The sequence below is a fragment of the Gigantopelta aegis genome, chromosome 13 (genome assembly GCF_016097555.1).
Source record: "Gigantopelta aegis isolate Gae_Host chromosome 13, Gae_host_genome, whole genome shotgun sequence".
Taxonomy (NCBI): Eukaryota; Metazoa; Mollusca; class Gastropoda; order Neomphalida; family Peltospiridae; genus Gigantopelta; species Gigantopelta aegis.
Genome location: NC_054711.1, coordinates 38,173,227 through 38,186,482, shown reverse-complemented (window position 1 = coordinate 38,186,482; position 13,256 = coordinate 38,173,227). Strand labels below are relative to the sequence as shown.

General features: G+C 40.0%; 1 protein-coding gene across 8 annotated transcripts in view; it reads left to right on the top strand.

Moving 5' to 3' along the window:
- LOC121387329 (inositol-trisphosphate 3-kinase homolog) overlaps positions 1-13,256 on the top strand; it is a 100,153-nt gene that overhangs the window by 76,534 nt on the left and 10,363 nt on the right. For all 8 annotated transcript variants that reach the window (XM_041518364.1, XM_041518366.1, XM_041518367.1 and 5 more), the window contains 3 exons: positions 258-410; positions 1,770-1,842; positions 7,154-7,289. In XM_041518364.1, coding sequence (XP_041374298.1) covers positions 258-410; positions 1,770-1,842; positions 7,154-7,289 — 362 coding nt within the window. The remainder of the gene's footprint in view (positions 1-257; positions 411-1,769; positions 1,843-7,153; positions 7,290-13,256) is intronic.

The window sequence follows — 13,256 nt, the reverse complement described above, 5'->3', positions numbered from 1 at the left end:
TCGTAGAAGTACATTTAAGCACTTTGGTAGAAGTAAACATCCACTATAGAAGTACACTAACAACTAACCCACTGTCCTGGACAGACATCTCAAACAGCTGAGGTGTGTGCCCAGGACAGCATGCTTGAACCATAATTGGTTATAAGCACGAAAATAAGTTGCAATGAAAATGAAGTATACCTATATAAGTACACCAGACTTATTATCATGAAGAGAGATAACAATGATACAAATGATAAAATTCTGTTTTGCTGCAGGTTCGTTTGCGCCGGCGGGTCCGAACACGATCTGGAAGAAGCGCATCACGAAGGAGAATTATGAGACGAAGACGTACGAAGCGTTGATGGACGACCCCAACACGGAGAGCATCATCCCCTGCTTCTACCGTGAAGTAGAATACAATGCAGAGTGTATCCTTGACAACCAAGTTTAACATTGATTAAAATTATACAAACACTACTGCTTCTACCGTGAAGTAGAATACAATGCTGAGTGTATCCTTGGAAACCCAAGTTTAACATTAATTAAAACTATACAGTCAAACGTTACTGCTTCTACTGCGAAGTAGAATACAACACAGAGTGTATCCTTGACAAGCAAAGTTTAACATTAATTAAAACTATACAAAAGTTACTGCTTCTACTGCGAAGTAGAATACAACGCAGTGTATCCTTCACAACCAAAGTTTAACATTAATTAAAACTATAAAACGTTACTGCTTCTACTGCGAAGTAGAATACAACGCAGAGTGTATCCTTGGCAACCCAAGTTTAACATTAATTAAAACCATACAGTCAAACGTTACTGCTTCTACTGCGAAGTAGAATACAACACAGAGTGTATCCTTGGCAATAGAATTTCTTTATGTTTAACATAAATTAAAAACATGCAGGCAAACATTACCATTGGGCAGGACACCACTAGAGAACATTGATTTATTAGTCATCGGCTATTGGATGTAAAATAATTGGTAATTTTGACATATAGTCAAGTCAGTCTTAAAGGGACATACCCTAGTTTCAACCCCTGAAAATTAACACTAAGTTTAGTTAGTCTACAAACCTGTAACGCATTTGGATAAAGTTACAACTGAATGAAGCATGAGTCTGTGACTTTGAAATGGTGAAATACCCTATAAAAATAGACCAAAACTCAACTCCATAACTGTTACTTCTCAGACGCATGTGCGTTTTTAAAAATATGAGAAATACATTTTATGATATTAAAAACACCAGGATGACCAAAAACATGTCGAATGTACGGAAATGGATAATCTAAACAATAAAATCTAAGTAAAGTATGATTTCAGTTATCAGAAACGGCTCTTAATAGTCAAAACTATGCCTTAGTGTTTAAAAACTAGGGTATGTCCCTTTAAAGAGGAAACCCGCTACATTTTTCCATTAGCACCAAGGGATCTTTTATATTCACTATCCCACAAACAGGATAGCACATACCATAGCCTTTGATATACCAGTTGTGGTGCACTGGCTGAAATGAGAAATAGCCCAATGGGTACACCGATCGTGCTTCAAGCGAGCACTTTAACCACTGGGCTAAGTCCCCCAGTGTTTGTGGTACGTTCTTTCTGTCAAATGACTGATGATTGGCTTTCCGCTTGACGTTATGCTGGAATGAATAGAGTGCTCTCCCTTCACCCCAAGCATACTAGTGTTCTTCTATCATGAATTTGACAAATGTATAACAATAGTATTTGTATTTGATTAATTATACAAAAACTAAGGTTTCTTTTCTTTAATAAGACTCAGTCTTTATAGAAATTGAAGATCTACTACAACATTTTAATGATCCTAATATTATGGACATTAAAATGGGAAAAAGGTAAACCCAAATGTTTTAATTAGTATGTTTTTAGTAAAAAAATTATTAATTCTTTTTTCTGCTGTCTGTGATCTGAATGACAAACCTGTTATCAGTGATGAAACTGCATCTCTGCACAATGAAGAGTCAAATGTGTGTTTAGAAAAATGTGATCTGATATTAACTGTAGCATGATCACAAATGACATAATAATTTAAATATTATACCCTATTTGTGTTTTATTACTATTAATTAAATATAACAGTTACAACTATAATCTTATTTGTTAATTAAAGATTTATTTTTAATTTAGTGTACACTATCAGTATAAATAATTCAATGTATAAATATGTTAAATTAAATATATGCTATGACTTTAAATTTTGTAGTTTTAGTTCATGGTATGCTCTTAGTTTAAATATTTTCAGTGTCAGTATTTTATTGAAATCAAGGACAGATCCAAGGTTGGAGACCAGGGAGTCTCGTCCTCCCTAAATAGGTTAAAGTGCCACCCTTTTTTTTGGGGGGGGGGGGGGGGGGGGGGTAACAATTTGTTTACAATTTCCATGAAGTACCCTTTTCAGGAAGTTACTCCATATACCCGGTTACCACTAGTCCCCTCCCTTGTAACTGAAATGACAATAGAATAAATGAATGAATGAATGTTTAACGTCGCCCCAGCACAAATATACTCATTGGCGAGAAAAAAGAAAGAAAGAAGTGTTTTATTTAACGACGCACTCAACACAGTTTAGGGGGGTCATGTGCCACACATTTTTCTTTGATCCAGTATTAGCAGCAATGGTTTATTTTAGAGAATAACTAACGAGCTATGAGGAATTACGAATTATCTGTCCCGAGTGAATGAATGTTTTAAAACATTCATTCATGGGGGTCATGTGCCACACATTTTTCTTTGATCCAGTATTAGCAGCAATGGTTTATTTTAGAGAATAACTAACGAGCTATGAGGAATTACAAATTATCTGTCCCGAGTGAATGAATGTTTTACAACATTCATTCATGAGGAACAGATAATTCTTAACTCCTCGTTGCGAGTTGCTTATTCTCTTTATTACCCATTGTCAATTTTAACTGATTTTTAATGTAAAAATTCCTCTGCAGTCTACAGCAAAGCCATCAGCCATTACGTCATATAGTATTACGCACATTACATGATGTAATGTAAGTGATGTCATAGCATAATGGCGTTCTTTTTACAGCTAAATGTTTACAGTACAAAATAATACAATTGTATTTGCATTTGAAAATAATAATTTTTATATACATGTATTACTAAAGCCGCTGCTTATGAAAATAGACCATTTCATGTTTACGAAACAAATGAGTCCATTTGTTTTTGTAAATCTTTGTAGATCACATAATGTATGTGTAATCTGACTCATGAATAGAAACATTATATGAATGAAAGTGAAGTTCCGGCCACGGCAGGCAACCAACCAGATTTTTAAGCCAGCCAATCACTGGCTGTAGAAGCAATCTGCACACTGTGCAGTGATCGAAAAATTATTACCCCGTATATTTGAGCCCATATGGGTAATAAATATATGAAGAGTTCAGACACAAAACGCGATATATCCATTTTTAATTTTCAGTAAAACTTGGTTTTTTAATTGGCGTATATCGCGTTTTGATAATAAAAAAACCCGGGATTTACGCAATACAATTTCATACGGATCAATCACGTTTTGCAGCAAATCAGCGGGCCTACGATTAGCCCTTACTGACATACAATAATGGCTTTAACTAAAAACTAGAAAGAAAATGGTTTATATCGCGTTTTGCGCCTGAACTCTTCATATATATACAGTTGAATCCCGTTGGCTTGAACCCCGTCGGTGCTTGAGAAAGTGTTCGACCCATCGGGTAGTGCGACCTAACCATTCAGTCAACATCGGATATTTCCGTAGCATCAATTAGAAAGTTAATTAGATACATTTTATTTTGGTAACTGCAAACTTAAAATTTTCATCAATGTGTTATATAGCAAAATACCAGAGTGAACAAATTTACTGGAAATTACACCGATTGTGTGATGCAGAAGCCCTTGTCGGTATTAATTAAATGTGTGGTTGTGGAAGTGAGGACAGCTGATTAGCTCGCCTATTGCTTCATTTAAAACTGGTCTTTCAGACGTGTTCAAAGTAACGCTTTATGCCGAGGCCCATTTGTGCACTAATTGTTTGATTGGTATCACGGTTCATCGAACAGGTACCGTAACACTAGCTGTACTTGAAAGATCATTACCGATAGCAACTTAACAAACAACATGACAAGTATGGTAAAGAAAGGACTGCATGGCTATTTTTGCGATTCCCCGATTAATCTATAGTTCGTTCCTCCTAAATAATAAATCTGAAGGTTGTAATAACCCAACTGCACAAGCGCAGCAATAGTTAGTCCTTTTCGATGGTTTTCCATTTGATAGTTGATGGATCACCAGTTTGAGACAAATATAGCTAATAACATTGACAGGACTGATAATTTAGTCCGAGCGAAGGCTAATAGTCAACCTTGGACGTGTTTGACCCATCAACAGTTAATATAAGCGTTTGATGAACAAAAAACTTGGGACTTCGTTTTTGGTTCGAGTGTTGCGGTGTGTTCGAATCTTCCGAGGTCGAGCCAATGAGATTCTACTGTATATATATATATATATATATATATATATATATATATATATATATATATATATTGTTAAAAAGTGTATGTTTTTCTCTACATGACAGGCATGTTTCATGAGAGAGTTGAATTATTGCTCTCACTCATCAGATGTAGATTTAATTACACCGTCAAAAGCAACCCTCTCCACAAAATTATAAATCGAAACACCGTTAAAATTAGCTATAGCTGCATGCCTAATGTTGGGAAAATAATTTCAGCGCATAACAAAACTCTACTTCAACAACACAGAGACAAAGACGCCGTTTCCCCCAGAGAATGCAACTGTAGACGAAGAGCTGAATGTCCACTTGAGGGCAAATGCTTGCAGAAAGGAGTAATATATCAAGCTACCGTTAATACACTCGATAACAACAAGCAAGAAACATACGTTGGTTTGACCGAGAACACATTTAAGACGAGATATACCGCGCACACGAGCAGTTTTCAAAACGCAACACAGAAGAACGCAACAGCGCTAAGTCAGTACATTTGGACACTGAAGGATAGATTCACCCCATACACCATTAAGTGAAAATTTTTATCCAAAGCAAAATCATACTCTCCAGCGAGCAAAAGATGTAACCTCTGCCTGAAGGAAAAACTGTTCATAATGTATAAACCTGAAACCAGCACATTAAACTCCAAGAATGAACTCGTATCAGCATGTCGACACAGACGCAAATACCTTCTGTGCGCATACCACACATCACCTATTATAGACCTGCATAGTGACGTAACCTCGACGTCACAGAGTCCATTACGTCATCAGCTTTCCGTTGACGGTGTAATTAAATCTACATCTGATGAGTGAGAGCAATAATTCAACTCTCTCACGAAACAAGCCTGTCATGTAGAGAAAAACATACACTTTTTAACGATATATCTGGCTCCCACACGGTTGAGCACTCTATAAAATAGCGTCTTTCAACTCGAAAACGACTACTATGTGTATATATATATATATATATATATATATATATATATATATATATATATATATATATATATATATACAGTCGAACCTGTCTATGGCGGCCACTCGTGGGACATGACAAAAGTGGCCGCCATAGAGAGGTGGCCGCCGTATGCAGGTCATATATAAGTCCGAATTTTTAAAAACAATTACACGTATGTTGCAATAGAACTATTAAGGAGCCATATACATGTGCAAAAACGTAATTAATTTTTTTTTTTCTAGCACTCAATTTGTCTTTCTCTGATTTTTTAATGACCTCTACTCTCTGTTCCAACGTTAACGCGATCGGCTTACTGGGTTTAGGTGGCATTTTGAAAATAAATATCAGAAATAAACTGCAGCAGTATTTAATTCCTTCTAGAGTTGACACGTTTAACTCCAGTTGTTTTAGGCTAGATACCCTCTTATCAACTGCGTTTAATGACCACCGCCAATGACTAGTACATCGCACCGTTAATCCAGATTAAAAACACTTGTTAATTAACGAACACAGCTAAGCGACCGATGACCTTTAAAGGACCGCTGTTTATCAAGCCAATTGGTTATATCAACCAAAACATCTTACGTTTTTTTTTACGATTGCCGACATTTCTTTATAACTTGCACTAAAAAACAATTGTGGCCGCGATAGCAGGTTAATTTTCGCTTTTTTATGACAAAAGTGTGGCCTCTGGCCGCGGAGAGCAGGTGGTTGCCATATAGAGGTAAAATATATAGTAAAATTCATTGGGGGGACCTCAGGGTGGCCGCCATATTGAGGTGGCCGCGAAGGCAGGTTTGACCTTTTTTTTCCTTTCTTCCTAGTTCATTTAAGTATTGTTATTTATTTTAATTATTATTATGAAAAAAAAAATCCAACAAAACTGGCCCCTTGTCTGGGAATAAGCCCACCCCATGCTAAGCTCACGAGGAGTTGGCCTCAGACCACAATTAATTTCGCTATATGTTTATATATAGCCTTAGTGGCTATAACATTTTTATCAATATCAGCAGGCCTGTGATGTTTTGTATGTACCTTTGCCTGCATGTGGGACACATACCCTGAAAAGGACAACCCCTGTTGTCCAGCTCTTTCTCCCAGCATATTGGTTTAAACAGACACACCCTCTAAACCAGGCCGGAGTACACCCATTTTACACAAAAAGCACTACTTTTGCATGGGCCGGAATTACCACAAACAAGTCTTCAATGTCAACAAGTTACACATGTTTACAAACTACATGCTATCCCCTGTCACTTCAGTCAAACAGTTGCCACTTCATAGCTGTCTGCCATGAAATAATCACAGTCAAACAGCAGACTACTTGCGAGGTGAAACTTCCGGATTTTGGACAACCAAATGGGAAGATAACTGTAATCTGAGGCCAGTTGTCTTGGCCCCCTGGGCTTATTTCCAGTCAAATACGGTATATGTATGTATATATATGTATATGTATAATATATATATATATATATATATATATATATATGTATATATATATGTATATATATATATATACACACACGTGTGTGTGTGTTTTTATGCCCTCCAACCTTTCTTGATCCAGTAGCAGCAGCAATGGTTTATTTATATTTATATATATGTGTGTGTGTGTGTGCTTCTGCCCCCCTCACTTTTTGGCACCTTCCTGTGCCATTGCTTTATTGTGTGATTTTTTTCTTTTTTTTCAGAACATTCCTCGAATCCGAAGTAAAGAATGCTGTGTTAAGAAAAGATTTGTATGAAAAGATGATCGCCTTGGATCCTAACGCTCCGACAACAGAGGAGAGAGAGAACCAAGCGATCACTAAACTCCGATACATGCAGGTACGTTCAGAGTTCTTAAAGAGAATTCAGGGATCACTAAACTCCTATATATGCAGGTACGTTCAGAGTTCTTAAAGAGAATTCAGCGATCACTAAACTCCGATACATGCAGGTACGTTCAGAGTTCTTAAAGAGAATTCAGCGATCACTAAACTCCGATACATGCAGGTACGTTCAGAGTTCTTAAAAAGAATTCAGCAATCACTAAACTCCGATACATGCAGGTACGTTCAGAGTTCTTAAAGAGAATTCAGCGATCACTAAACTCCGATACATGCAGGTACGTTCAGAGTTCTTAAAGAAAATTCAGCGATCACTAAATTCTGATACATATCTACGTGGTCCTTAACCATAAACCATAAATAAAATGTGCTGAGTGCGTCGTTAAATAAAACATTTCATTCTTTCTGTTGTAATTTTATCCAAATGTGTTACAGATTAACCAAACTTGGTGTCTATTTTCATTGGCTCAAACTAGGTCTACACCTTTAAAGGATCTGAGCAGGGCTTCTAGATTATGGTAGCCCCACTCCCATGGCTAGTGATATTCAATGTTGGGCTAGTAAATGACTACTATTGCATTACCAGACAAGGCTTCTAGATTATGGTAGCCCCACTTCCATGGCTAGTGATATTCAATGTTGGGCTAGTAAATGACTAGTATTGCCTTACCAGACAAGGCTTCTAGATTATGGTAGCCCCACTCCCATGGCTAGTGATATTCAATGTTGGGCTAGTAGATAACTACTATTGCCTTGCCAGACAGGGCTTCTAGATTATGGTAGCCCCACTCCCATGGCTAGTGATATTCAATGTTGGGCGAGTAAATAACTACTATTGCTATGCCAGACAGGGCTTCTAGATTATGGTAGCCCCACTCCCATGGTTAGTGATATTCAGTGTTGGGCTAGTAAATAACTACTATTGCCATGCCAGACAGGGCTTCTAGATTATGGTAGCCCCACTCCCATGGCTAGTGATATTCAATGTTGGGCTAGTAAATGACTACTATTGCCATGCCCAGCAGAGCTTCTAGATTATGGTAGCCCCACTCCCATGGCTAGTTATATTCAATGTTGGGCTAGTAAATAACTACTATTGCCATGCCAGACAGGGCTTCTAGATTATGGTAGCCCCACTCCCATGGCTAGTGATATTCAGTGTTGGGCTAGTAAATGACTACTATTGCCATGCCCAGCAGAGCTTCTAGATTATGGTAGCCCCACTCCCATGGCTAGTTATATTCAATGTTGGGCTAGTAAATGACTACTATTGCCTTGCCAGACAAGGCTTCTAGATTATGGTAGCCCCACTCCCATGGCTAGTGTTATTCAGTGTTGGGCTAGTAAATAACTACTATTGCCATGCCAGACAGGGCTTCTAGATTATGGTAGCCCCACTCCCATGGCTAGTGATATTCAATGTTGGGCTAGTAAATAACTACTATTGCCATGCCAGACAGGGCTTCTAGATTATGGTAGCCCCACTCCCATGGCTAGTGATATTCAGTGTTGGGCTAGTAAATGACTACTATTGCCATGCCCAGCAGAGCTTCTAGATTATGGTAGCCCCACTCCCATGGCTAGTTATATTCAATGTTGGGCTAGTAAATGACTACTATTGCCTTGCCAGACAAGGCTTCTAGATTATGGTAGCCCCACTCCCATGGCTAGTGTTATTCAGTGTTGGGCTAGTAAATAACTACTATTGCCATGCCAGACAGGGCTTCTAGATTATGGTAGCCCCACTCCCATGGCTAGTGATATTCAATGTTGGGCTAGTAAATAACTACTATTGCCATGCCAGACAGGGCTTCTAGATTATGGTAGCCCCACTCCCATGGCTAGTGATATTCAGTGTTGGGCTAGTAAATGACTACTATTGCCTTGCCAGACAAGGCTTCTAGATTATGGTAGCCCCACTCCCATGGCTAGTGATATTCAGTATTGGGCTAGTAAATGACTACTATTGCCATGCCAGACAAGGCTTCTAGATTATGGTAGCCCCACTCCCATGGCTAGTGATATTCAATGTTGGGCTAGTAGAATAACTACTGTTGCCATGCCAGACAGGGCTTCTAGATTATGGTAGCCCCACTCCCATGGCTAGTGATATTCAATGTTGGGCTAGTAAATGACTACTATTGCCATGCCAGACAGGGCTTCTAGATTATGGTAGCCCCACTCCCATGGCTAGTGATATTCAATGTTGGGCTAGTAAATGACTACTATTGCCATGCCAGACAGGGCTTCTAGATTATGGTAGCCCCACTCCCATGGCTAGTGATATTCAGTGTTGGGCTAGTAAATGACTACTATTGCCTTGCCAGACAAGGCGTCTAGATTATGGTAGCCCCTCTCCCATGGCTAGTGATATTCAATGTTGGGCTAGTAAATGACTACAATTGCCTTGCCAGACAAGGCTTCTAGATTATGGTAGCCCCTCTCCCATGGCTAGTGATATTCAATGTTGGGCTAGTAAATAACTACTATTGCCATGCCAGACAGGGCTTCTAGATTATGGTAACCCCACTCCCATGGCTAGTGATATTCAGTGTTGGGCTAGTAAATGACTACTATTGCCATGCCCAACAGAGCTTCTAGATTATGGTAGCCCCACTCCCATGGCTAGTGATATTCAGTGTTGGGCTAGTAAATGACTACTATTGCCATGCCCAACAGAGCTTCTAGATTATGGTAGTCCCACTCCCATGGCTAGTGATATTCAATGTTGGGCTAGTAAATAACTACTATTGCCATGCCAGACAGGGCTTCTAGATTATGGTAACCCCACTCCCATGGCTAGTGCTATTCAGTGTTGGGCTAGTAAATAACTACTATTGCCATGCCAGACAGGGCTTCTAGATTATGGTAGCCTCAATCCCATGGCTAGTGATATTCAGTGTTGGGCTAGTAAATGACTACTATTGCCATGCCCAACAGAGCTTCTAGATTATGGTAGCCCCACTCCCATGGCTAGTGATATTCAATGTTGGGCTAGTAAATAACTACTATTGCCATGCCAGACAGGGCTTCTAGATTATGGTAGCCCCACTCCCATGGCTAGTGATATTCAGTGTTGGGCTAGTAAATGACTACTATTGCCATGCCCAACAGAGCTTCTAGATTATGGTAGTCCCACTCCCATGGCTAGTGATATTCAATGTTGGGCTAGTAAATAACTACTATTGCCATGCCAGAGAGAGCTTCTAGATTATGGTAGCCCCACTCCCATGGCTAGTGATATTCAGTGTTGGGCTAGTAAATGACTACTATTGCCTTGCCAGACAAGGCGTCTAGATTATGGTAGCCCCTCTCCCATGGCTAGTGATATTCAATGTTGGGCTAGTAAATGACTACTATTGCCTTGCCAGACAAGGCTTCTAGATTATGGTAGCCCCTCTCCCATGGCTAGTGATATTCAATGTTGGGCTAGTAAATAACTACTATTGCCATGCCAGACAGGGCTTCTAGATTATGGTAACCCCACTCCTATGGCTAGTGATATTCAGTGTTGGGCTAGTAAATGACTACTATTGCCATGCCCAACAGAGCTTCTAGATTATGGTAGCCCCACTCCCATGGCTAGTGATATTCAGTGTTGGGCTAGTAAATGACTACTATTGCCATGCCCAACAGAGCTTCTAGATTATGGTAGTCCCACTCCCATGGCTAGTGATATTCAATGTTGGGCTAGTAAATAACTACTATTGCCATGCCAGACAGGGCTTCTAGATTATGGTAACCCCACTCCCATGGCTAGTGCTATTCAGTGTTGGGCTAGTAAATAACTACTATTGCCATGCCAGACAGGGCTTCTAGATTATGGTAGCCCCACTCCCATGGCTAGTGATATTCAGTGTTGGGCTAGTAAATGACTACTATTGCCATGCCCAACAGAGCTTCTAGATTATGGTAGTCCCACTCCCATGGCTAGTGATATTCAATGTTGGGCTAGTAAATAACTACTATTGCCATGCCAGACAGAGCTTCTAGATTATGGTAGCCCCACTCCCATGGCTAGTGATATTCAGTGTTGGGCTAGTAAATAACTACTATTGCCATGCCAGACAGGGCTTCTAGATTATGGTAACCCCACTCCCATGGCTAGTGATATTCAGTGTTGGGCTAGTAAATGACTACTATTGCCATGCCCAACAGAGCTTCTAGATTATGGTAGCCCCACTCCCATGGCTAGTGATATTCAGTGTTGGGCTAGTAAATGACTACTATTGCCATGCCCAACAGAGCTTCTAGATTATGGTAGTCCCACTCCCATGGCTAGTGATATTCAATGTTGGGCTAGTAAATAACTACTATTGCCATGCCAGACAGGGCTTCTAGATTATGGTAACCCCACTCCCATGGCTAGTGCTATTCAGTGTTGGGCTAGTAAATAACTACTATTGCCATGCCAGACAGGGCTTCTAGATTATGGTAGCCTCAATCCCATGGCTAGTGATATTCAGTGTTGGGCTAGTAAATGACTACTATTGCCATGCCCAACAGAGCTTCTAGATTATGGTAGCCCCACTCCCATGGCTAGTGATATTCAATGTTGGGCTAGTAAATAACTACTATTGCCATGCCAGACAGGGCTTCTAGATTATGGTAGCCCCACTCCCATGGCTAGTGATATTCAGTGTTGGGCTAGTAAATGACTACTATTGCCATGCCCAACAGAGCTTCTAGATTATGGTAGTCCCACTCCCATGGCTAGTGATATTCAATGTTGGGCTAGTAAATAACTACTATTGCCATGCCAGAGAGAGCTTCTAGATTATGGTAGCCCCACTCCCATGGCTAGTGATATTCAGTGTTGGGCTAGTAAATGACTACTATTGCCTTGCCAGACAAGGCGTCTAGATTATGGTAGCCCCTCTCCCATGGCTAGTGATATTCAATGTTGGGCTAGTAAATGACTACTATTGCCTTGCCAGACAAGGCTTCTAGATTATGGTAGCCCCTCTCCCATGGCTAGTGATATTCAATGTTGGGCTAGTAAATAACTACTATTGCCATGCCAGACAGGGCTTCTAGATTATGGTAACCCCACTCCTATGGCTAGTGATATTCAGTGTTGGGCTAGTAAATGACTACTATTGCCATGCCCAACAGAGCTTCTAGATTATGGTAGCCCCACTCCCATGGCTAGTGATATTCAGTGTTGGGCTAGTAAATGACTACTATTGCCATGCCCAACAGAGCTTCTAGATTATGGTAGTCCCACTCCCATGGCTAGTGATATTCAATGATGGGCTAGTAAATAACTACTATTGCCATGCCAGACAGGGCTTCTAGATTATGGTAACCCCACTCCCATGGCTAGTGCTATTCAGTGTTGGGCTAGTAAATAACTACTATTGCCATGCCAGACAGGGCTTCTAGATTATGGTAGCCCCACTCCCATGGCTAGTGATATTCAGTGTTGGGCTAGTAAATGACTACTATTGCCATGCCCAACAGAGCTTCTAGATTATGGTAGTCCCACTCCCATGGCTAGTGATATTCAATGTTGGGCTAGTAAATAACTACTATTGCCATGCCAGACAGAGCTTCTAGATTATGGTAGCCCCACTCCCATGGCTAGTGATATTCAGTGTTGGGCTAGTAAATGACTACTATTGCCTTGCCAGACAAGGCTTCTAGATTATGGTAGCCCCTCTCCCATGGCTAGTGATATTCAATGTTGGGCTAGTAGATAACTACTATTGCCATGCCAGACAGGTCTTCCAGATTATGGTTGCCCCACTCCCATGGCTAGTGATATTCAATGTTGGGCTAGTAAATGACTACTATTGCCTTGCCAGACAGGGTTTCTAGATTATGGTAGCCCCTCTCCCATGGCTAGTGATATTCAATGTTGGGCTAGTAAATGACTACTGTTGCCTTGCCCAATGGCTAGTGAAAACAGATCATAAAATCATCAGCAGTTAAGTCTATTTTATAAATATGAATATCCTGCCCT